This window comes from Rosa rugosa, chromosome 6 (genome assembly GCF_958449725.1).
Source record: "Rosa rugosa chromosome 6, drRosRugo1.1, whole genome shotgun sequence".
NCBI classification, from domain to species: domain Eukaryota; kingdom Viridiplantae; phylum Streptophyta; class Magnoliopsida; order Rosales; family Rosaceae; genus Rosa; species Rosa rugosa.
Window position 1 is genome coordinate 2,397,313 of NC_084825.1, and position 22,771 is coordinate 2,420,083.

The window sequence follows — 22,771 nt, forward strand, 5'->3', positions numbered from 1 at the left end:
CATCTTTGGCTTCAAGTTTCCTTGTAAGACTTGAGATTTGGAATGGGAAAAGCTTGAAATATCTTCAGTAGAAGTAGGAATAAGTTCATCATTGAATCCTCATATGAATTAACTTCCTTTAAACATTAGGATTGATGATCTGCTTGTGCCATGGAACTTGAGTTCTCCACAAACGTTTGTAAAATCCCGAGCAGGTTTCCTGTTCTGACCTATCTTCACTCAAACAATCATAACTTGCTCTAGAAGAATTGAAATCAAGATCCGTAAAATTCTACAGAAAGTAGACATATGTATCTTTCCAATTGTTAATGTTGGTGACCGAGGGGGTCTAATTAATGTTAAGAAAGAGAGAGAGAGAGAGAGAGAGAGAGAGAGAGAGAGACAAGAAGTATAGTGGTTCGTCTCCCGCCTTAACGGGAGACTACGTCCACTTGAAAGCTTTAACTAGTGTGTTTGGGCCTTGCGGCCCAAAGAAGATTACAAGAGATGTAATGGGATGATCATTAAGTGGGAGGAGGGGTCCCTTTTATAGGTAAGGGAACCCCTCTCCTTTACATTTTCCTAGATGTGGGATGCAAAACCACTATTCTAGTCTTAGAAAGTATGTTTGTGAAGGTAACTTGGCAAGGCCGGGAAGGTTGCTTCCCGGCGACGTCTTGGCCGCTTCCCACTACCACGGGGTAGGTTGTATGTCGGGCTACGGTACGCATGTCGTGGTTGAGCCCCACCATGGCTTGTGGGCCCACAAAGAGGGTGTTACTTATACTTGGTGAGATAGCAAACTAGCTTGCTAGTAGAGGTATCTACAAGTCCCCGAAGTCCCCAAGTAAGAGGAGCTTCTTGGTTGGGAGGTTATAAACATGATGTCATCAAGCATAAGTAACGTCCGAGAGGCGCCTAGCCCCTACAAGTCCCCGAACTCCATAAGCAAGAAGGGACTCGTTAACCTGCAAAGACAAGAGCGCGCATATGTAGAATGCTTGTTGTATTGGGCAATGTATGTGAGTTGCATTGATATGCATTGGCATATACGAATGTATGAGGTGCATGATACATGTTGATGTATACATGTGAATGGCGCCGAGTATGACGTATAAACTCGAGCACGCATGTGGTTGTGTCAATATATGAATTGCATATGATAAACGCGTGAAGTGCGCAAGAAAACGAACGAGGTCGAGTTGACGAGGTTACGCTCGGTTTAAGTTGCATGACTGCCATGAAGGCAAGCGTTCGTAATTCGTGAACGATGAATATGCAAACATTTGGGTTAGTTTGGTTTTTGCTCGTGTTGAGGGAACGCGAAAAGAATTCGATTGTTGCAAACGACAAATGGTAGAAAAATTCAATGTTCCATTAACGTGTACTATTTCGAGGGGATAAGAGTGTAAAGCTCGAGAATGCCGGGAAGGCGTGAGCGTAAAAGCTCGGGCATGTCGTGAAGGCGAGAGCGGGAAGCTCGGGGGTGCCTGGAAGGCTTGAGCGGGAAGCTCAAGGGTGCAGGGAAGGCGTGAGCGGGAAGCTCGAGGGTGCCGTGAAGGCGTGAGCGGGAAGCTCTGGGGTGCCGCAGAGGCGTGAGCGGAAGCTCGTGAGTGGGAAGCTCGGGGATGCCGCGAAGGCATGAGCGCGAAGCTCGGGGGTGCCGCGGAGGTGTGAGCAGAAACTGGTGAGCGGAAAGCTCGGGGATGCCGCGAAGGCATGAGCACGAAGCTCAGGAGTGCCGCGAAGGCATAAGGGCGAAGCTCGGGAGTGCCGCGGAGGTGTGAGGGGAAGCTCGTGAGCGGGAAGCTCGGGGATGCCGCGAAGCTCGGGGGTGCCGCGGAGGCGGTGGGCATTAGGTAGCGAACCTAATCTTTGATTCCCAAGCGTCGGGGATTAACTGCAGGCTCAATGGCTGCCGTGAGCTGCGTTAACCGGTCCCATTACTCTTTCCCGAAGGAGAAAAACTTGACTGCAATGCCGCATAGCGATCATTGTCATTATGAGGCATTGCCTTACCGCATAACGGTTGGTCGTAGGCCATAGACTCCTGGAGTCTAGACCCGTTTAGGTCTCTTTCCCGTGGGGAAAGTTTGACAAAATATGGTGCCCGGAGGCTAGCCAATATATTTACACAAAGTAAATGTGAATATTTGTTAATTGTATGGGCAACAAAATAGCGAGTGATATTTATGTGGATCTTATGACCATGTAACATGCACAATAGATAGTGGCAAGTGTGATGGGTGTCCATATAAAATTTTGAGAGTTGCTTCCGATGAAAGCTATGAAGCATTGTGAACCTAGAGCTTAACTAAAGCATGTTGGATATGTTTGAGCGAGTTAGGTTGTGTTCGAGCAAGTTGGGTGTAGTTGAGCGAGTAGGCGCTATGCGAGCATGCGGGGCGTGGCCCAAGCAAGTCGTGGCCATGCTCGATACCCAAGTGAGTCATAACCCAAGCAAGTCGTTATCCGAGCATGTTTAATTAAGTCATAAGTGTCACAAGCTTCTAGATGTGTCATAGTTTGTTTAAGTGAGTGTCACATGTTTATTTAATTGGGTTGCAATTAAATAGAAGCATGGTATATGTGTATAGCATGCACTAGTAGTAACGTTTGCTAATAACATTTTTGCATTATTGTAAGCATGCCTAAGGATCATTGAGATCAATATTTAAAGCAAGGAATTGCATGTAAGGCATAGGTAGCGGTTTTGCTAAATCTTCGAAATGTTGTAGGCATGCTTAAAAGTAATAAAAGCATGTAAAGACATGGTAATGGCTCTAATTGCAAGAGCGTAAAAGATAATATATAGTTACTTATCTTATGCCAATTTGGAGTGAGTTGGGGTTGGAATTGATATAAGTACCCAAATCATGTTGGAGTTGTCCAAGCATGACGCTCCATTGCTCCGGCGAAGTTCCTTAGTAGAAGGATGATGGTATCGTTAATTGGAGAGGTGATTGATGATTATGTCTCCTTGAAACAAAATAGGTGATTAGTACATGAGTATGTAAAATCAACACTAGCATCTTGCATATGCACTTTGATAAGATGAACAAAGTAATGTATCAATTTAAGCTAAGTGTAGAATGTATGTGTGCTTCTACCATATGCATCTTTAAATTTGGACTTGGCGAAAAAACATATAAGATTATGTTTGAAAACACTGTGACCTATAGACTTGTGAAAGTGTGACCTTCGCACAAGAGGTGTAAAACAAGTGTCAACCTTGAATTTACGATTGCATAAGTACTTCAGTGTACTTACATAGGCATTTGCAAGCATAATTAGCTATAATAAGCCACGCTCATACTACCTCCAGCGGTACCAACTCCCGCCAAAGGAGTGACCTACGGGAACACAGCCAGGCAAGTTGCCGCCTGAGCCCCGGCTTACCCCCAGATCACGGCTGACGCGCCGCCACGTACTGCGCCAAGACAGCATCAGAAGCTCTAGAAACTGGGGACTGAAGCATATCAGTCCCACATCGAAAACACGGAGAAGATCAACTCCTTCCTCACCTATAAAGGGTTCTCTCCTCTCTCCTCATTAATTACGCATTTACTACTTACCTACTGTTACTTTGTCAACATAAATACATTGACTAACTTAGGCATCGGAGAAGAGAAGACCGCCCAACGCGGTCTCCTTCTGACGCCCTGTGTATTTTACTTGACAGGTAGCGGAAGCATCGAGAATATCACAAGTAGCGATCTGCCCATCGGATCAGCGTTAACCAAGATTTAGGTACCGCTGAATCTTAGACATCAACAGTCAGAAACTTTCTAGTTCTTGCGAGTCATACCAAGATTGGAACATGAATCCGCTAGTAATTATCAAACGATGTAAAGCATGGCATAATAATCTGTAAGAGGTTCACATCAGTAGAAGAACTAAGGCATGGATGCCTATGATCATCTCGATAGTCCTATGCACATAAATGAAGTTAAGACATGTTTTGGCTTAGAGAGATTTTGAGTGCCAATAGAGAGACAAAGGGCACATGTACGTACTGCATACCAATTAGATGCTTTAGTGGTAGAGTACACATAAAGCAATATGTGGTTATGTATTGTGTGTTCATAGACGAACAAGTGTAGCATGCTATATCAGTAAGTAATGAGTCATATGGATCTCTCATGTGTAGCTAGCAAATCAACCATGAAAGAACATGGACAGAGCATCAGCACATGTATGTAGCATGTGCACAGACAAAGTGAAAATGTTAAGGCATAGATGCATGTTATATATGTGTAGCTGCTGGAAGAATAAAAGGTATGCATTCCTGGATTCCAGATGGCTAAAGAACTCCCCGTTCCTTAGAGGCCGCAGCAATACATTATCTAGGATACCCCAAATCGCCCTCAACTCGTCAATCTGCTCCTGTGTCATACTCGATCCCAACTGGTCAATTGGCATATCGTTAGGAGCCAGCAACAATCGCCCACCCAGCGATTGAGGAACCTCGAATAATTCGTATTCCTCAGAGACAGAGTCCTCGTGACCTACCTCTTCCTCAGAAGGCCCAACACTACTCGGACCACTATGAGATGAACCTTCACCACCCCCCTCGCCATGGGCACGTTGCTCATGAGCCATACTACGAACGACACACCGAAGGTTAAGTTAGTCAACTCTCCCTATTGCCTTCTCCAACCCACCCCATGACAAAATTTTCAAAATCCGAAAAGACAGCCCCTTGGAGCCACAATACCCACGTACCCACCGAAACTTGTTCCCCTAAAACTCGCCACAGCAGCGCCAAGACAAAAGCTTTCTCGGCAAACTAATCCAACGCCATAGATATCCAACCAAACTCACATTTCTCAAAAGAAATAAAAAAAACCAGAATCGAAACTCAAAAAACAAAGAAATCGCACCTGTTGGTGTTGCTGGACAGATATTGTTGAAACAAACAAAGGCCCTAAAAACGTCACCAAATTCCTCAAAACCTCATGAGCTCTAACACCAGGTAAGATTCAACCTTTGGGAAAAATAAAGAACCCAACTTTATCCGGCTTTCTCTCCCAAAATTTGATCAGAATATGGGGAACAGTAGCTGCCCTCGCCTCTCTCCTCTACCTATATATAGGGTCTGCGAGAGAACAGGTACCGTTGGACGTGCAAGGACTACTGTTAATGTCTAAGATTCAGCGGTAGCTAAACCTCGGTTAACACTGGTTCGAGGGGCGAACCGCTACTTGTGATATTCTTATTGTTCCCACTATCTGTCAAATGAAATACAAAAGGCGTCAGAGGGAGACCGCGGTTGGCGGTCTTCTCTTCTCCGATCTTAAGTTAGTCAATGTATTTATGTTGACAGAATAACAGTAGGTAAGTAGTAAATGCATAATTACTGAGGAGAGAGGAGTGGACCTTTTATAGGTGGGGAAGAGGCTAATCTCTTCCTTGTTTTCGATGTGGGACTGATATGCTTTAGTTCCCAACTTCTGATGCTTCAGCGAGGCGATCTTGGAACTGCGCGTGGCGGCGCGTCAGCGGTGATCTGGGGGTAAGCCGGGGCTCAGGTGATAGCTTGCTTGGCTGTGTTTCTGTAGGTCCCACCATTGGTGGTTGTTGGTACCGCTGGTGGTAGTATGAGCGTGGCTCATTATAGCTAATTATGCTTGGCAAATGCTCATGTAAGTACAAGTCCCCCAAGTCCCCAATCAAGGAGGGCAATCTTGGTTGGGGAGTTGCCTAGCGGTTTGAAGCGTTACTTCTGCTAGTCATGCGAAAGCATAATTAGTGTCAGTGCGTTGTCAACCATGAATTTGTTCTGAGCAAACGCTTTATACCCTTTCGGGTGGGCCCCTGCTAGGCCCCCCAGAGAGTCCCCCACTCCCCGGCTAAGATAGGCCTCCGTTTAGTCGGTATATTGTTTGGTGAGGGGAGCTACGCTGAGCAACGGGTGTTGGGTAGCGAGCCCAATCTTTGATACCCGAGTGGCGGGGGTCAATGTGCCTGATCAGGGCCAACGAAGACTGTGTTGACATGTCCCCTTACTTGTCCCGGAGGAACAGAGCTTGACTACAACGCCGCGTGTCGGTCGTTGTCATTATGAGGTGTTGCCTCGGGAGTCGCTGTTGGCGGAAGTCCCTCCGCTGAAGGTCAGCGGGTGTGATGCGTTGTAGGGACCTTGCCTGCAATGTGGTGCTGAGCAGAGCTTCTCGCTTGCAAGATGAAAGGGAGAAGTTCCGTTGGCGGCGTTGTGCCTAGCGTAGCTTGTCGCTTGTAAGGTGAAAGGGAGAGGTTCCGCTAGCGGTGTTGCGCTTAGTGAAGACTCACTTGCAAGATGAAAGGGAGAAGTTCAGCTAGCGGTGTTGCGCTTAGCGGAGACTGTCTCACTTGCAAGATGAAAGTTGAGAAGTTCCGCTAGCGGTGTTGCGCTTAGCGGAGACTGTCTCGCTTGCAAGATGAAAGTTGAGAAGTTCCGCTAGCGGTGTTGCGCTTAGCGGAGACTCTCTCGCTTGGAAGATGACAGTTGAGAAGTTCCGCTAGCTGTGTTGCGCTTAGCGGAGACTGTCTCGCTTGTAAGATGAAAGTTGAGGAGTTCCGCTAGCGGTGTTGCGCTTAGCGGAGACTCTCACTTGTAAGATGAAAGTTGAGGAGTTCCGCTAGCGGTGTTGCGCTTAGCGGAGACTCTCACTTGTAAGATGAAAATTGAGGAGTTCCCCTAGTGGTATTGTGCTTAGCGGAGACTGTCTGTCTTGGCGATTGGTATGCCTGCTTTTTTTACGGTTACTTCAGATAGACGCTTCTTTTGACAGCTCCCGACACGTGGCTGTCATGCATTGGGTTGGCGTGTGGGTTTACGCCTTCTTAGCACGCCCGTCTCTTAGCCATTAATGCGAGTAAATATCATTTTTGTAACCGAGGCGACGCCTCGGTTACTCCGGATAGTGGGTGCGATCGTGGGGCACGTGTATGGTTTTCGTGTGATGTCATTTTTTAGCGGACGTCCCCGATTCACTTGATGTTGACATAAAAGGGGGGGAACTTGGGAGGATTCGACACTTTCTCTGAACTTCAAACCTGAGTCCTCGTCTTCAAGCTCTATTATGTGAGAGCTTTTGGAGGAGTCGAGTGCTGCCAGTGGAGTGAGGCTATGATCTTTGGAGGAGCATATCTTAGAGGCAAGAACGAACATCTTCCAGCGTGATTACCTCACATTCTTCAGGTTGGTGATTTGGCCTCCTGAGGCGGATGACTCGGTGACAATCGAGGCCCGCCAACAAGAGGGTGAAGCAGGCCTCGCAGAAGGTGACTGTGGTCGTCGCCAGGGAGGTGCCGATGAGTGGGTTAGACTCGTTTGCCTCATATGCTGAATTCCTGACTGACCTCGAGCGGGAGTTTCTTTTCCACCTTTTCGAGCGGCTGGGGTTTGGAGGGATGGACAGGACGGTGCGCCCGACGGCCCTGCAGCTAGCAGTCGCCATTTAGCTCAGCCTTCGGGCACCTGTCTGTCGGGATCCACGAGTTATTCCTGGCGGCATTGAAGTCGTCTCCTGTTGAGCGGCAGCTGAAGGAGAAAGTTGAAGGTCTCTGGAGGGAGCTGGGGGAGACATCCGACAAGCTGGCAGACATCGAGCGTCTCCTGTCCAAGGCGGAGTGTGACTTGGTGGATGTTCGGGGCAAGTTGAACGTCGCCATTGATCGGGATGTGGAGCGGAACAACCACGTGGTGCAGCGGGAGCAGGACATGGTTCTCCTGCAGGAGCAAGTGGGGGCCAGAAGCAGGCGCGTAGAGATTCTTCAGCGCGATGTCACCGCCAAAGCTGCGAAGGTAAAGCGGTTGGAGAATGAAGTTGCCCGGCTAGAAACCGAGAGGGTCAGGCGGCCTTTAAGCAATCAGCGGATTTTAAGCATGCTCTGACGGAGGCGGCGAAAGCTGGTGACGCTGCCAACTTTAAGATGTTGGACCAGAAGGGTGTTATCAACTGAGACAAGGCGCCTCGGCCAACTGGGACGTCGGGTCAGCCGCCTGTCCTTGCAGGTGGGCCTGCCGCTAATCAGCCTGAAAGTGTGCGCTCTGGTAGTGGCGAGAGCGGTCATGGTTCGGCGGATGGTTCTCAGCGGACTCCACCGCCTACCCAGTCTGAAGTGTCTCGTGCCGAGTTCCTGGCGGCCCACACACGCGCGGACTGTACCATGGTGACGCCAAGCCCCACCGCTCGTGGGTCCGACCAGACAAGTCATACGGTCGTTCAACCCGCGCATGGTGATGGTGAAAATGTTATCGCTGCCCCACAGAATCTGTGAAGACATTGCCCTAGCTTCTTTAGCTCTCGCTTTTCTTGTGTTGCCGTTGAGGCCCCAAAAAAATTTATTTGTATCTGGACAACAATTTTTGGTTGGGGAGTCCCAACCTAAATATATGAACTACCGTTATTTTTTTGAAATTTTCCAAGTGTCATTTCCGTTGATAATATGTTGGCGTTGTTTGAATGTTTGTATACCGCTAGAACTTTGACATTGTTTCTGTGACTCAATGAAACATTAAAGGAATTAAAATTGTTCCAAGTGCACAATGTAGCGAACGTTGTCCACTGAATGTTGTTGGCGTTGCCAGTTAACTTGTGCTATAGAGAACAATGGTTTGAATAATTCCTCGTTTCATTGATAGCTAAGAGATTAGCGTTTACAAAATAGTGAGAGTACCCGTTGGGTAGCTTCCCTTAGCTAACTATGGTGCAAAAATTTAGATAAGCCAAGATGCTCATGGGTAGCGGCATAACATTTACTTGTAGTAATACCGGAGGTGTTCGGTATTCCAAGGATGGGTCGTTATGACGCCGTTCTTGTCCATTAAGTAGAAAGTGTCGGGGCTGACGACCTCTACTATTTTGTATGGTCCTTCCCAAGTGGGATGAAGTGCCGTTGGCGGTGGAATGACCTCCTTCATCACCCAATCCCCAAGTTGGAGGTTCCGGGCTTTGACTCTGGCGTTATAGAAACGCGATACCCGTTGCTTGTTTTGCAAATTGTGCAAATGGGCCTTGTGGCGCCTTTCCTCGAGGAGATCCTTGTCGAGGTTGATGCCTTCGCTGTTGGTCTAGGAGCAAAAGCCCTTGACCCTGGCGGTAGGTTGGGTGACCTCGATGGGTAGGACGGCTTCAATCCCGAACATCATACAAAACGGTGTTTCACCGTTAGCGGATGTTGGGGTTGTCTGGATGGCCCACAGAACTTCCGGAAGCTTCTCCGCCCATAAACCCTTGGCATCATCGAGCTTCTTTTTTAGCAGTTTCTTGATTATCTTGTTTGCCGCCTCAAATTGTCCGTTGGTTTGGGGGTGAGCGACAGATGCAAAGCTCATCTTGGTGCCTAGATTGGCGGTGAAAGATATGATCTCCTTGTTGTTGAACTGCGCTCCGTTGTCCGTGATGATTGTATGGGGGACGCCGTAGCGGCAATAGATGTTCTTCCAAAGGAAGTGGGTTACCTTGGTAGTAGTTATTGCTGTCAGCGGTTCCGCTTCTATCCACTTGCTGTTGTAATCGATGGAAACAATGATGTACTTGAACTGCCCTTTGGTGGTTGGTAACTTGCCAAGGAGGTCTAGGCCCCAAGTGGAGTGAATCCATAGGCTGATGATTATCGAGAGAACCGGGGCATGGGGGAGGTCAGCGTCCTGTTGACACTTGTGGCAGGACCTGGAAACTTCTCTGGCGTCGTCGCCAAGCGTGGGCCAGAAGTACCCTTGCCGCATGGTGCGATTGGCCAAAGATCTTGCGCCTGAGTGATTTCCACATTCGCAAGCGTGTATCATTGCCAAAACGACATTTCCCTCCTCTGGGGTCAGACACCGAAGGTTGGGATGGGTGAATCCTTAGCGGTAAAGCTTGCCATTTTGGATGTTATAGCGGGTTGCTCTCTGCTTGAGTTGTCGTGCTTCGACTTTGTCGGTTGGCAACGTTCCATTGCGCTTGTATTCGATTATTTCATCCATCCAACTGGGGTTCACCTCAATGTTGAAAATTTTCGCTAGGGTTTTGGTGATGCTTGGCTTGTCAAGCCATTCCACGCTTGTGTCCGCCGGACTTTGGTGTGGTTGAGCGGTTGCCAACCTTGCCAGAGAGTCTGCCTTGGCATTCTTCTCTCTGGGGATCTGTGTGATGGTGTGGAATTTGAATTTTCTGAGGAGCGTTTTAACATATCCCAAGTATGCCGCTAACTGTTTGTCTTTGGCCTGGAAGCTGTCGTTGACCTGGTTGACGACTAGCTGGGAGTCGTTGAATATGTTGACGCTGTCAACACCTGAGTCGATGGCGAGGAGCAAGCCTGCAATGAGCGCTTCATACTCCACCATGTTGTTTGAGGCTGTGAAATTGAATTTCAACGCGTATTCCAAGTTCAGTCCCCTTAGCCCTGTCAAGATAACGTCGGCGCCACATGCCTTGGCAATGGCAGAGCCGTCCACGTGGAGGTTCCAGTCTGACTGTTGTTTGGGTGCTGGTTCCTCAGCGGTTGTCATGGCCGTGTCGCCCTCTTCTGTTCTTGGAAAGGTCCTAACACTATGCCAAAAAATGCTTCAGACGACAGACCATATCTGTCGTCTGATGAAGTAAAAATCTGTTGTCTAAGTGGCTGCCGTCTCTAAGCCATTCAGACGACAGATATTCTCCGTCGTTTATAATCTACTCAGACGACAGATTCAGTTTAAGTTCTGTCGTCTGAAGTACCTAATATTGAAGAATCGGAGTTTATCTGTCGTCTGAAACACTATACCACTACATATTAATGTTGTCTAAAGTAGTATTCAATCTCATTTTTCTGTTGTTTGTTTGCACTTTCAACCATTGTTTTAGTTATGTTCTGTTGTTTGAAGTTGGTAGAAACAACATATCAACACCTACTTCTGTTGTCTGAGAGCAATTTGACCTCTACTTTTCTGTTGTTTGAACGTGCTAGAAACAACATATCAACACCTAGTTCTGTTGTCTGAGAGCTATTTGAACTCTACTTTTCTGTTGTTTGAACGTGATAGAAACAACATATCAACACCTACTTCTGTTGTCTGAGAGCTATTTGAACTCTACTTTTCTGTTGTTTGAACGTGATAGAAACAACATATCAACACCTACTTATGTTGTCTGAGAGCTATTTGAACTCTACTTTTCTGTTGTTTGAGCGTGATAGAAACAACATATCAACACCTACTTATGTTGTCTGAGAGCTATTTGAACTCTACTTTTCTGTTGTTTGAGCGTGATAGAAACAAGATATCAACACCTACTTCTGTTGTCTGAGAGCTATTTGAACTCTACTTTTCTGTTGTTTGAACGTGATAGAAACAACATATCAACACCTACTTCTGTTGTCTGAGAGCTATTTGAACTCTACTTTTCTGTTGTTTGAACGTGATAGAAACAACATATCAACACCTACTTCTGTTGTCTGAGAGCTATTTGAACTCTACTTTTCTGTTGTTTGAATGTGATAGAAACAACATATCAATCACCTACTTCTGTTGTTTGAGAGCTCTTTGAACTCTACTTTTCTGTTGTTTGAACTTGATAGAAACAACAGATGATCATTTGTTTATGTTGTTTCTATTTTCTTGATACAACATAAACCTGCATATATCTGTTGCCTTTCAACCATTTCAACTATATCAGTCATTTACAATCATCAAAACCATAAAATTGGACTAAAATCTGCATTGAAAATGATGGCTACGTTTCATTAATTGCATCAACATCATCCAAAATACAATCCATAGTTCCAAATCTAAACTTAGCCAACAGTTACATAATGATCAAGAGAACCAAAAAATCATCTCATCGATCTCGATCATTTACCTAATATTGCACTAAGTCAAAAACGACCTATAAGGTCAAGAAAGAGTAGCTAGGCAAAGCAACTGCATGCATAATTTAGGTTCATCAACACTTTCCATCAGTTATATATAAATGCACAAAAGCAGTTGCTGGTGCTACTCATCTACCTTAAACAGAACCAAAGTTAGAACTTCATAACATGATTTGCCCATTCAGCTCGAACCACATCAATATCCTTCTGTGTGTAAGCAAGATTTGATTTCCTTTCCCACTGAAACAAGCAAATGCAGCAAGTTATTATGATGCAAATGCAGCAAGTCCATTATAACTTGGTAGCAAACCTGAAATATGCCTATAATATGAACCTTATCATGTTGCATTTGCTTCTCAAAGTTACTTGCAGCAAGTCCAGTACCTTATTATGTTGCATTTGCTTCTCAAAGTTACTTGCAGCAAGTCCAGTAAATCAACCTTATTATGCCTATACTGGACTTGCTGCATTTGCTTCTCAAATTTACTGGACATAATAAGGTTCAGTAACTTTCAGTAACTGAAATATATATGCCTATATGCAGTTGATCATTCTTACCTTGGTAGCAAACTCCAAGTTCTTGTCCTCCACAATTTCTTTCATATAACGCATGACAAAATAACCACAAGTCTTAGAATCAGTTTGCTCCGGAATACCCTGAAAATAATAAATTAAGATTAACCATATGAGGAAGTACGACTTAATGGAGACTATAAAAATTCCAACCAACTTACAGCAAGATTCTTCCATTGGATTATTTTCCTTCCTTTCCTACCCTTTTGGGCATTGAAGATTTTAATAGAGCTTGAAAATGATGATCACAAAAATTATAATTAGCAAGCAGCAAGTTCAGTACATGAAGAAACAACATCAACTGATCAATATGGTAAAAAAAAAAATTGGGAAGTAGACTTACTTGTCGACAATACTTTTCCATTCACCAGCACAAAGTCGCCTTTTTAGCGGATCCATGAAATGCACGGCTTCTTCATCCGGGTTCACCACCGACAACATCCAATGAGCACTATAGAAAAAGATGTAAAAATTATTTTTTGATAAGTCCATTACATCTATACATAGAAGCTATCAACAAGCAATATAACATGCCTAACATTGTAGTAATACTGATTACATACCCTGAGTTATATGGAACCAAAAATATTTGCCCCGGTTTCCCTAACATGTACCGATTTGACATAGACCGTGCCCGTTCAGTGGGATTTCCACACCCAATTATACCGGTGTGTGCAGGGTCCATAAAGCCAACCATATCAAGCATCTTAGACTTCTTCAGGACTCCATAAATGTAGCTACAAATAATATTGCAATATTAAAGGGCTAAATAAAAAAAAAGGCTTCTGATTATGAAGATCAAGCAGAGTATAGTCAATTACTGAAGATAAGAATAAGGTAATTGAAAACTGATATGTACCTCATGTAAAAAACAATGACTCCTCCAGATACTTCCAGCATGTTAGCCATGTTATAGATATCCCTTCTAAAGATGACGGCTTTCCTAGAATGGCCGAAAATTTCCCCACCAAATGTTGTGTGGATTGTGGCGCCATCCATCAATTCAGTCTTGGCCCACATACACAAGTCCTTTACTGGTAATGGCAGATTCGTCGGCAAGTTTTCCAGGTCTTCATTGTCATCATCAAATGAATCTCTGATTCTCTTCTTCGGATTAGCACGCTTTGTTATCTAATTTTGTAATGATAAGACTACATGTTATCAACCCTTTCCAATATTAACATATACTATATATATGAAACAAATTTGCATATTAATTGAACATGAATAAATAAAAGAAGAAGATGGACTATAAATGAATTAAGAATGAGTTACTTTCTGCTCAATGGGTTTAGGGGGTGCCTCTGGTGCAGGGATAACAACTAGCTTTCTTGGCCAAGCAACACAAGTCCCAATGGCGTCTCCGACAGTGACTATGTCAGCATCCTTCACTGGAAATGGTAGCAAGGCATCATGCACAATGGTTCCAATGACTGAGACACGCACATTGTCCTCTCCCAATGGAACCCCATGGATCTTCTGATTGCCTTCCTCAACATTAACTTGAATGACAGTACCATAAGCAACAATATTTTCGACCCTGTCTATTGCCAGTCCGCAGTCGTTCCCATCAACCTGCAGCTCCTATGTCAAACAATGAGCAGTTAATCATTCACTATATTAATTCCACATTTAGCAATGTTATTGTAGTTTCAGATAAAGACAGTCAAAGCAAAATGAATTTAAGGAGAACAGAGATAAATTAAGGCAAGAAAGGTGCTTACATTGTCAGAATTTTTCGAAGATATGTGGACTCTAACCTCCTCTTCAATTATAGAAGTTAGTTTCTGCATTGGTTGATCTGTAGCCACTTGCTGGTCCTCTTGAACAAATATCTTCTCCTCGGCTAAAACCAACTTCTTCTTCACTGTTTTGCCATCACCTTCCACAATGTCAATCAAAATCTTCTCAGCTGGTCGGGAACAGCTCCCTTGGCCTGAACCATGTTCATGAAGTGGCGTCAATTGTTTTGGTGACTCTGGTGACTCTAGTGGCACCTCCTTCCCATCAATTTTTGCTTCCAACCTCCCAATCTTGGCTGTCCAATATGCTCTTTCCTCAGCAACTTGTCTATCTCTCTCTTGTTCCCATGCAACTCTTTCCTTAGCGACTATACTTTCCTTCTCCTCCTCCAAAATCAACTTCACACTCTTCCTCAAAGTCTCTTCCACACTTTTCTTTCTGCTTTTTGGGAGGTTAAAGTATGAAGCTGGTTTGGTGAAACCACCAACGCCTCGTACCCTCCCAGGATGCTCTGGTTTCCCCAATGCTAAGGTGAGCACATCATCTGAACCATCTGTTGTAAGCTCTCCGTCAGACTCCTTTTTCTTTAACCTTTCCTGGTACAAATATATGTATGTAAGCTCACTTATTAAGTAATTCATATATGAAGGACAAATATGTGTGTGTATATATACACACACACACCAAATCAGCCAGCGAAGTTTCAGATAAAGACTTACAATTCTTTCTGCCGTCTCCTCCACCTCAGGTTCTTTGAAGCAGCCATTCTTATCTTGCCGTGCCTTCACCCACATCGTCGCACGATCCAGTTTCTGTGAGGGGATTGACTCGGACTATAACAAATGAAAAATATATTAGAATTGGTAACCACAAGCTCTATTCACAAAGTTCAATAAGTATCATCCAAAAACTAACCAGTTCGGCTTCTAAGTTAGCATATCCTTTACGTGCCATACGATGAGGGTACCGATTTTCCTTTCTTTTTTCTATTTGTGCATCACGCAGTTCCTACAAACCAAAGCATACTTAGGCACTACATTGCATTGAACTTATACAAACCACAGATAAAATGAAACCAACATATGAACTAAGTTTCCAACAGCTAACAAACCTGAAATTTTGCTGAAATCCTGTCAGCGACAAAGATATCCCAATCAGCCTTCTTAACACATCGATAATCATCCGGTGGATTTTCAAGCAATTCAGGGGTATCCATATAAGGGATAATGTACTTGTTGGTCAATTTGCTTTTAAATTCCCTCCATTTATTTGCAGCAGAGGTAATCACCAGCTTCTTACATTCTTTAGGGATCACATATGCATCCTACGTATAAGAAAAAGAAGATTAGTTTACATCGGAAACAAGTGACTGAAAGTGATAAGGATTGCAATATGTTGTAAGATTTAGTTTAAATACCATAATAGATTCCCAGATTTTCTGTTTTTCCTCAGGGTCCACGTCTCTCCAATCACCAGTGACAATCGAGATCTTTGTACGTGCTAAGACCCCAATGTAAGACTGCATTTCTTTTGCAGCCTTACCATAAGGTTCCCCCTTATCATTAATCTGTATGGTTAGCTTTCTCCCTCTGATGAGTCGCCTTGTAATGCGATTCATTGTCACCATCCCTCGCCTTAGCAGCTTCAAACCACCAGTTGCATTAGGATCTTCCTCATCATCACCATCCTCTATCTTATTAGACTTAGAACTATTTCCAGACTTGGTCTTTGATACAGATTTCTCTGATACAGCCTTTGTCTTCTTCTTCGGGGATCTAGTCTTCTTCTTAGTTTGGACAACCTTCTTCTTCGGGGACATCTCCTTCTTCTTAGCAGACACAACCCTCTTCTTTGGAGACAAAGCTTTAGGTGTGGTTGACGGCCCTGCATCCTTAGAGCTAGTTCTTTTCATTTGCACAGCTTTCATCCTCAAAGCTATCGCTTTAGCTGCTGCTGCTCTATTAGATGGCGCCATGATCTAAAACACAAAAGCACATAATCTGTTAGCCACATGATAGGCAACATGACATATATAGGATGCATCACTTACAATTAAAATGACATAATAGTGAAAATCAAACACTTAGGTAATCAAGTAACAACTTGAATCAGCATATAGTCCATCAACTAACAAATTAAAGTACAACAGCTCAAAGCTACAAATGGAAATGCAGCCTATACTAATATGCATACATAAGCATCAAAATCCTAAACACCATGGTACTCCCATCAGACACGGGGCAAACTTTAATTGTCAACCCATATTCCTTCATCACCATCTCGCATATGAATGCTAGGTTGATGACCAACTACATCATCAAAGGTTTCAACTGATGGCATTGTCGGAATAAATGCTAGCTGGTCCACTTCAGGGTCTTCCCATTCATCATTAGCCCCTTCGTAGTCTTTATCCGGGCACCTCACCACTACTGACCATTCAGCATCGAGGGGGTCTTCAATATAAAAAACTTGTTTCACATGCGTAGCTAAGACAAACGGATCATTTAAATGGCCTATCCTATTCAGTTTCACCAAAGTAAACCCAAGATCGTCTACTTTGACCCCCCTAGAACTCTCTACCCAATCGCATTTAAACAATGGTACCCTAAATTTGTAATAGTCAACCTCCCATATTGTTTTAATTACACCGTAGAAGTCCATATCATCAGTTCTGGGCTTTCGATCCTTTGCACTTGCAACTTGCATTGCATCGGCAAGTAAAAAAACACCACTGTTCTGAACTGATCTGACATTGTCCCGGGATTTGGTGTTGAAATCAACTCCACTGACATGGTATCCACTAAAGGTTGGCACTTCATGCCTTGGGCCGCCAGCCATCCACCTCATTGTTTCTGAAACATCATTGTCGGGAACACTCATTGCATTTGCAACCTGCTAATTGAATTATACATTAATAAAGTGCACTCATCAAATAATTAAACTCAAAACATTCAAAATCAACATATGAATAAGCATAACCCATATGAACTTACCCTTTCCTTTAACCAATCTCCAAATGTCGCATTCTGTTTTTCCCTCAACCACCTCTTGTTTTTCATGAACTTAGGGAAAGTTAACTCCAACAATTCCATATGCTCCCTAAGTACAAGGAAAAGAAAACTGATCAACAATCTAACTCAAATGAATATATATTATAGGTATTGATATTACAAAGCAAAACAATAGCATTGAAAGTAATACGTACTTGAAGTATGGAATGGCATCTTCAGTGTTCCGTAATACACACAGGTGTGCAAGTCGTAACTCCTTTGCAGAAACGATCACCATGGTTGCGCCTGATAAAGGCTTGCATCCATTACACAGTCCAGATAAGCTTTTTGATGGAATTCCCACAGTGGTATCATCTTCACGGAGCATACGTTCTGAGCAAAACTCTATAGCCTCTTCAACAATATAATTCTCAGCAATACACCCCTCAGGAAAATGGCGACTTCTCACATACCCTTTGAACACTTTCATGTACCTCTCAAATGGGTACATCCATCGAAGAAACACCGGACCACATAACTCTACTTCTCTAACAAAATGAACTGTTAAATGAATCATTACATCGAAAAACGAAGGTGGGAAGAACTTTTCAAGCAAGCAAACTGTATCAATAAGGTCAGCTTGCATCTGTTGAAGTTTTGAAACATCTATCACCTTACTACAAATTGCCTTGAAGAATAGGCAGAACCGAATAATAGCATACCTAACTGGCTTTTCTAAAACTGATCTTAATGCCACAGGGAGAAGAATCTGCATAATAGTGTGGCAATCATGTGATTTAAGACCAACGAGTCTCAAATCTTCCATTGAAACCAGATTCCTTATGTTTGAGCAAAAGCGCACAGGAACCGTCATGTTGAAAAAGGAAGAGCATAATATTTTCTTCTCATCTAGCAGCAAGTTCCAACTCGCCAAAGGCAACTTTGCCCTTTTCGGACCAGGTGTAGGCTTCAAATCAGTTCTGATGCCCATATCAACCATGTCCAAACGAGAAGCAGCTCCATCCTTGGTCTTCCCGGGAATGTTCAATACGGTTCCAAGAATAGCATCGCAACAATTCTTCTCAATGTGCATCACATCGAGAATGTGTCTCACTGGAAGATGTTTCCAGTAATCAAGTTCAAAGAAAACCGATTTTTTTTTCCAGCAAGGTCTGTTTTTCGCTTCAACACCCTTGTGAGGGGGACAAGGTTTTTTTTTCCCAAATGGTATGTTCAGACCTTCAACTCTTGACAACATCTCCTCTCCACTTAATGGTGAAGGAGCGACATCTTCCTCTATGGTATTGTCAAAAGCTGCAGCCTGCCTTCGATATGGATGATGTCTTGGCAAAAATCTGCGATGTCTCATGAATGCCATTTTGTTACTATGCTTCAACCTGTATGGTCGGGTTTCATCAACACAAACTGGACAAGCATTGTATCCTTTGGTAATGCTGCCCGAGAGGTTCCCATATGCGGGAAAGTCGTTAATAGTCCAAAATAGGACTGCCTTCAGTTTGAAGGACTCTCCTCTAAGGGCATCATACACTTCAACCCCAACCCACAGTAGTTTCAAATCATCTATCAAAGGCTGCAAATAAACGTCAATATCATTTCCCGGCTGTTTGGGTCCAGATATTAACAATGTTAACATCATGTGCTTCCTCTTCATGCATAGCCAAGGAGGAAGGTTATATGTAACAAGAATAACAGGCCAGCAAGAGTATCGGCTACTTAATGAACTGTGGGGATTAAACCCATCTGAGGAAAGGGCTAGCCTAAGGTTCCTCGGTTCGCTACCAAATTCTGGCCACTTTGTGTCAACTAACTTCCAAGTCGGGGAATCTGCTGGATGCCTCATCATTCCATCTGTTTTCCTATCATTGGCATGCCAAGTCAAATCCTTAGCTGTCTTGGTCGATTGGAACATCCGTTTGAATCTCGGGATTGGTGGGAAGTACCACAAGACCTTCCCAGGCACCCCTTCCTTATTAGTATTATCTCTACCCAGTTTCCAACGTGATTCACCACAGGTTGGACAACTTGTTGCTTCTGCATGCTGCCCTCTATAAAGGATGCAATCATTTGGACAAGCATGAATCTTTTCATAGCCCATGCCCAATGCAGCAAGTGTTTTCTTAGCCTCATATATAGACCCAGGTACCTCATTCCCTTCAGGCAGCAACATGCCAATCATGATTAGCATGTCAGAATAACAAGAGTCTGTCATTCCGTGTTTTGCCTTCAAATTGAACGTTTGTATCAAACCATTTAACTTTGTAGTCTTAGTACAACCCGGATACAAAGGCTTATCTCCATCCTCTACAAACCTAAAAAACTCATTCGAGTCACTCGAAATCTCATCATCTTCATCCCCTATCCCAAAATCAGTACCCATATCTACTGTTTCGGATTCACCTAATATATCGGCATTCATGGCAGAAGGTTCTCCATGCCATTTCCATTGCTTATATCTAACATCAATACCATTAAAGTATATATGGTCCTTGATCACTCCAACAGAAAATTCATCATTGTTACAACACTTCAAACAAGGACAGCATATTTTTGATATGTCGCGTGCATTTGCTAAAGCGAACTTAAGAAAGTCTTCAAGTCCTATCTTAAACTTCAATGATCTTCTATCAGCATGCATCCATGATTTATCCATCTTATATATAAACACATTATACAATTAGGAACTATATTATCACCTAGGATCAGAAAGCTTAAAAACGTACATATCACTATTAAACAACTTCACCACACACACACACACACACATATATATATATATATATACACACAGAGATACATGAAGCAACATTAATTCATAAACATACAGCAGAGCTTAATTAACATTCGAATGTAGCTACTCCATGACAAACATGAGCATCAATATAACAGAAAATTCCAATAACTCGTGAACCTAACTCTAGGAGAAAATAGTTCATTCCATGAAAAAAATTCAATTCTATAACACAAAATGAAACATTGTAACCAGAACTATAAAATTCCAAAAATTCATGTGCTTCTAGAACAGAAAGTTCACAAAAATAAAATGAAGAACGAACTATGTGATGATTATAAATGCTTACCTCAATTTGTTTAAGTCAGAGCTAAGCCAATCATCCGCTTCCAATGCTTGCCTAATGAGCCTAACTCCAAGCTTTCACTACATAGCACCCACAGCAAAAAAAAAAAAAAAAAAAAAAACATGATCAGCAGTATGTAGTATAGAACAAGTTCAGATTGCACAAATAGAACACGACAAAAAATGATGGATGTAACAGAATAGCTTAAGGGAAAGATATATTTCTATTTGGATATGCGTATGAAAGGGAGAGCCAACTAGAAAGTGCTGAAAGTGCTTTTTTTTATCAGAAAACAGAATGCTGAAGCATGCAAGTCTGCAAAATGATTTAAGTGCAAACCAAATGAAATGAAGCTCAACAATAACTGATGAAAGTGTATTTCATGAAATAACTTGAAAGGCAGTTCATCTATGTACTTTTACAATATGACTGCTTCATGAATTTGAATCAAATCCATTGTTCATGGTATTCAAGTAAAATTAGTTTGCACTCTGTCAATACTAAAACTTAAAAATCATAATCTCACATAAATGAAAAACACTCAAGTCTCACCAAGAAAGATAAAATGTCGTGCTATAATCTTCAAGTTATACTGATTCATTCACTTCACCAATTAAAACTAAATTGGGTGAACCATGCATGCAGAAGGATGTTACGACAGAAAAGTAAACAAAAACTAACGATCAATTCCAGTTATTCAATAAAAGGTTCACTTACATTGGCTGCTTCACCCCAGATCAAACAGTACATGGAAACAAACAGTAGCTTTTTCTCCTTCCTAACTGACTGCAAACTGCACAAAATTGATTGATTCCATTAGTCACTAACTCACTATCATCAATCACCATCATTTAATAAACAAGAAAATATCAATTTATCATCGGAAGAGTGAAGTAAGAAAGGATATATATGAAATCAGATCTAGAAGTCCATACTTGCTCCAAACTGGCTGAATGCACAAGTAGTTACACCACTTTATATAGTTGTCTAGGGACTTTAAAAATATATTTTGCACCGCAGCCTCATCCAATATCTGCGCAATACAAGGACACAAGTCACAATTTGTGATAAATAAATTAAATCTTACAACAAGTCTTCAATAACACATGGCACTGTAATGAAATAACTAGAAACCTCATGAAGAGGTCCAATAAGTTCTTATGGAGACTGTTGAAGTAAAATAAGATGTGTACTTTTGTTTAACCACCTTTAACGATATGAATATCATATTAAGATAGAAATTTCATTTTATGTAAACCCCCACTGAGGCCAGCACGTCAAAGACAAACTTGTCCACAAAATTTCTTGTCTTTTCCAAATTATAAAGTGCAGTATTATCATGTCATGTGTCTGAAATACATGAAGAGCTTCTTATAGATATCACTTTCGCATAGGTACCAGACGAGTAGGTAGATATAATTCATTATATTCAAGTTTAAATGATGTATATGCCATTAAAATCATGGATAGCTAGCATCAAAAATAAGATTTACAAAAGATCCCCACCCCATCCTTTACTTCCAATAACACTAAACTCAAGACAAAACATATATTCATTGGCAACACAACAATGCCGCCCCATCATGTACTTCTCAGTTAACTATCTCAATTAGCATGGAATATTGATGAGAGACTTACAGGTTCAGTTTCTTCAGGAATGCGAGGACGAGTTCAAGGTCAGCAGAGCCTCGGGGCTGTCGGAGGAGGAAGTCGAGAAGCGCCGGGCGGTGTACGGATGGAACGAACTGGAGAAGCACGAGGATTAGTCGATCCTGAAGCTCTTGATGGATCAGCTCAGGGACACGCTCGTCCGGGTTCTGTTGTTCGCGGCGGTTCTCTCCTTCGTTCTCACATGGTACCGATCTGTTGGTCGTCTGGGATCGGAGATCGCTCTGATCTGGGTTGGTCGTCTGAGATAGGAGATCGCTCTGATCTGGGTTGTTCGTCTGAGATCGGAGATCGCTCTGATCTGGGTTGGTCGTCTGAGATCGGAGATCGCTCTGATCTGTTGGTCGTCTGGGATCGGAGATCGCTCTGATCTGTTGACGATTTGGGGTCTAGCTCTGATCTGGGTTCGCTCCAATCTGTTGCTCAATTGGGTTCTAGGTCGACTGCTGGAGGAGAAGGGTTCTAGGTCGATTGCTCGAGGAGAAGAAAAGAGGCGTCTATTTTTTTAACTAAGTGTTATTAGAGAACTCGGGGTATCTAGCGCTAGGTCATTTAGTTCAGCCAGTTTTTTTTAACCAAGTTTTAGTTCAGCCAAAAATGTTTTTTTGTCCAGACAAGGAGAAATAATTTCTCCCTTTACTCAGGCAACAGAATCTGTTGTCTGAATTTTCTAAATTATAACAAACTTGAAAAAGTTGAATTGGTGTTGATTTTGATACCATTTAGACGACATAAATAGTTAAATCTGTTGTCTGAAGACGTTCAAAAAAATCAGACAACAGAAAAAACGTCTTCTGTCGTCTGAGTGGTATGGTCTGAAGCATTTTTTGGCATAGTGTAACGTTCCGTGAGCTCAGCAATGAAGTCGGCCACTGCCTGGCCTTTCATAGCGGTTCGTGGCTTATA

The 22,771-nt window shown here is 43.0% G+C and overlaps 2 protein-coding genes across 2 annotated transcripts; both read right to left on the minus strand.

The window, feature by feature from the left end:
- Positions 1-11,785: 11,785 nt before the first annotated feature.
- On the minus strand, positions 11,786-15,116 carry LOC133717532 (uncharacterized). The gene is made up of 10 exons (XM_062144246.1): positions 15,028-15,116; positions 14,832-14,945; positions 14,094-14,708; positions 13,645-13,953; positions 13,229-13,500; positions 12,933-13,106; positions 12,713-12,820; positions 12,531-12,600; positions 12,355-12,453; positions 11,786-12,036 (listed from the first exon to the last, which is right to left on the minus strand). The coding sequence occupies exons 1-10, from the start codon at positions 15,064-15,066 to the stop codon at positions 11,950-11,952; spliced, it is 1,887 nt and encodes a 628-aa protein (XP_062000230.1). The 5' UTR covers positions 15,067-15,116; the 3' UTR covers positions 11,786-11,949.
- LOC133714555 (uncharacterized) lies at positions 15,110-16,087 on the minus strand. Its single transcript, XM_062140688.1, has 3 exons — positions 15,530-16,087; positions 15,224-15,436; positions 15,110-15,145 (listed from the first exon to the last, which is right to left on the minus strand). Exons 1-3 carry the CDS (start codon positions 16,085-16,087, stop codon positions 15,110-15,112), a joined length of 807 nt encoding a protein of 268 aa, XP_061996672.1.
- Positions 16,088-22,771: the final 6,684 nt, after the last annotated feature.

What these genes read in the sequence shown, in the direction of transcription:
- LOC133717532 (XM_062144246.1), bottom strand. Translation starts at nt 15,066, where the DNA reads ATGGCACGTAAAGGATATGCTAACTTAGAAGCCGAACTG. An exon ending in TTGGTTCCATATAACTCAGG is followed by an intron (nt 12,821 to 12,932) that starts GTATGTAATCAG and finishes CTTTTTCTATAG; the next exon opens with TGCTCATTGGATGTTGTCGG. An exon ending in TCCAATGGAAGAATCTTGCT is followed by an intron (nt 12,454 to 12,530) that starts GTAAGTTGGTTG and finishes TATTATTTTCAG; the next exon opens with GGTATTCCGGAGCAAACTGA.
- LOC133714555 (XM_062140688.1), bottom strand. Translation starts at nt 16,087, where the DNA reads ATGGCGCCATCTAATAGAGCAGCAGCAGCTAAAGCGATAGCTTTGAGG. An exon ending in AAATCTGGGAATCTATTATG is followed by an intron (nt 15,437 to 15,529) that starts GTATTTAAACTA and finishes TCTTATACGTAG; the next exon opens with GATGCATATGTGATCCCTAA. An exon ending in GGATTTCAGCAAAATTTCAG is followed by an intron (nt 15,146 to 15,223) that starts GTTTGTTAGCTG and finishes AATGCAATGTAG; the next exon opens with TGCCTAAGTATGCTTTGGTT.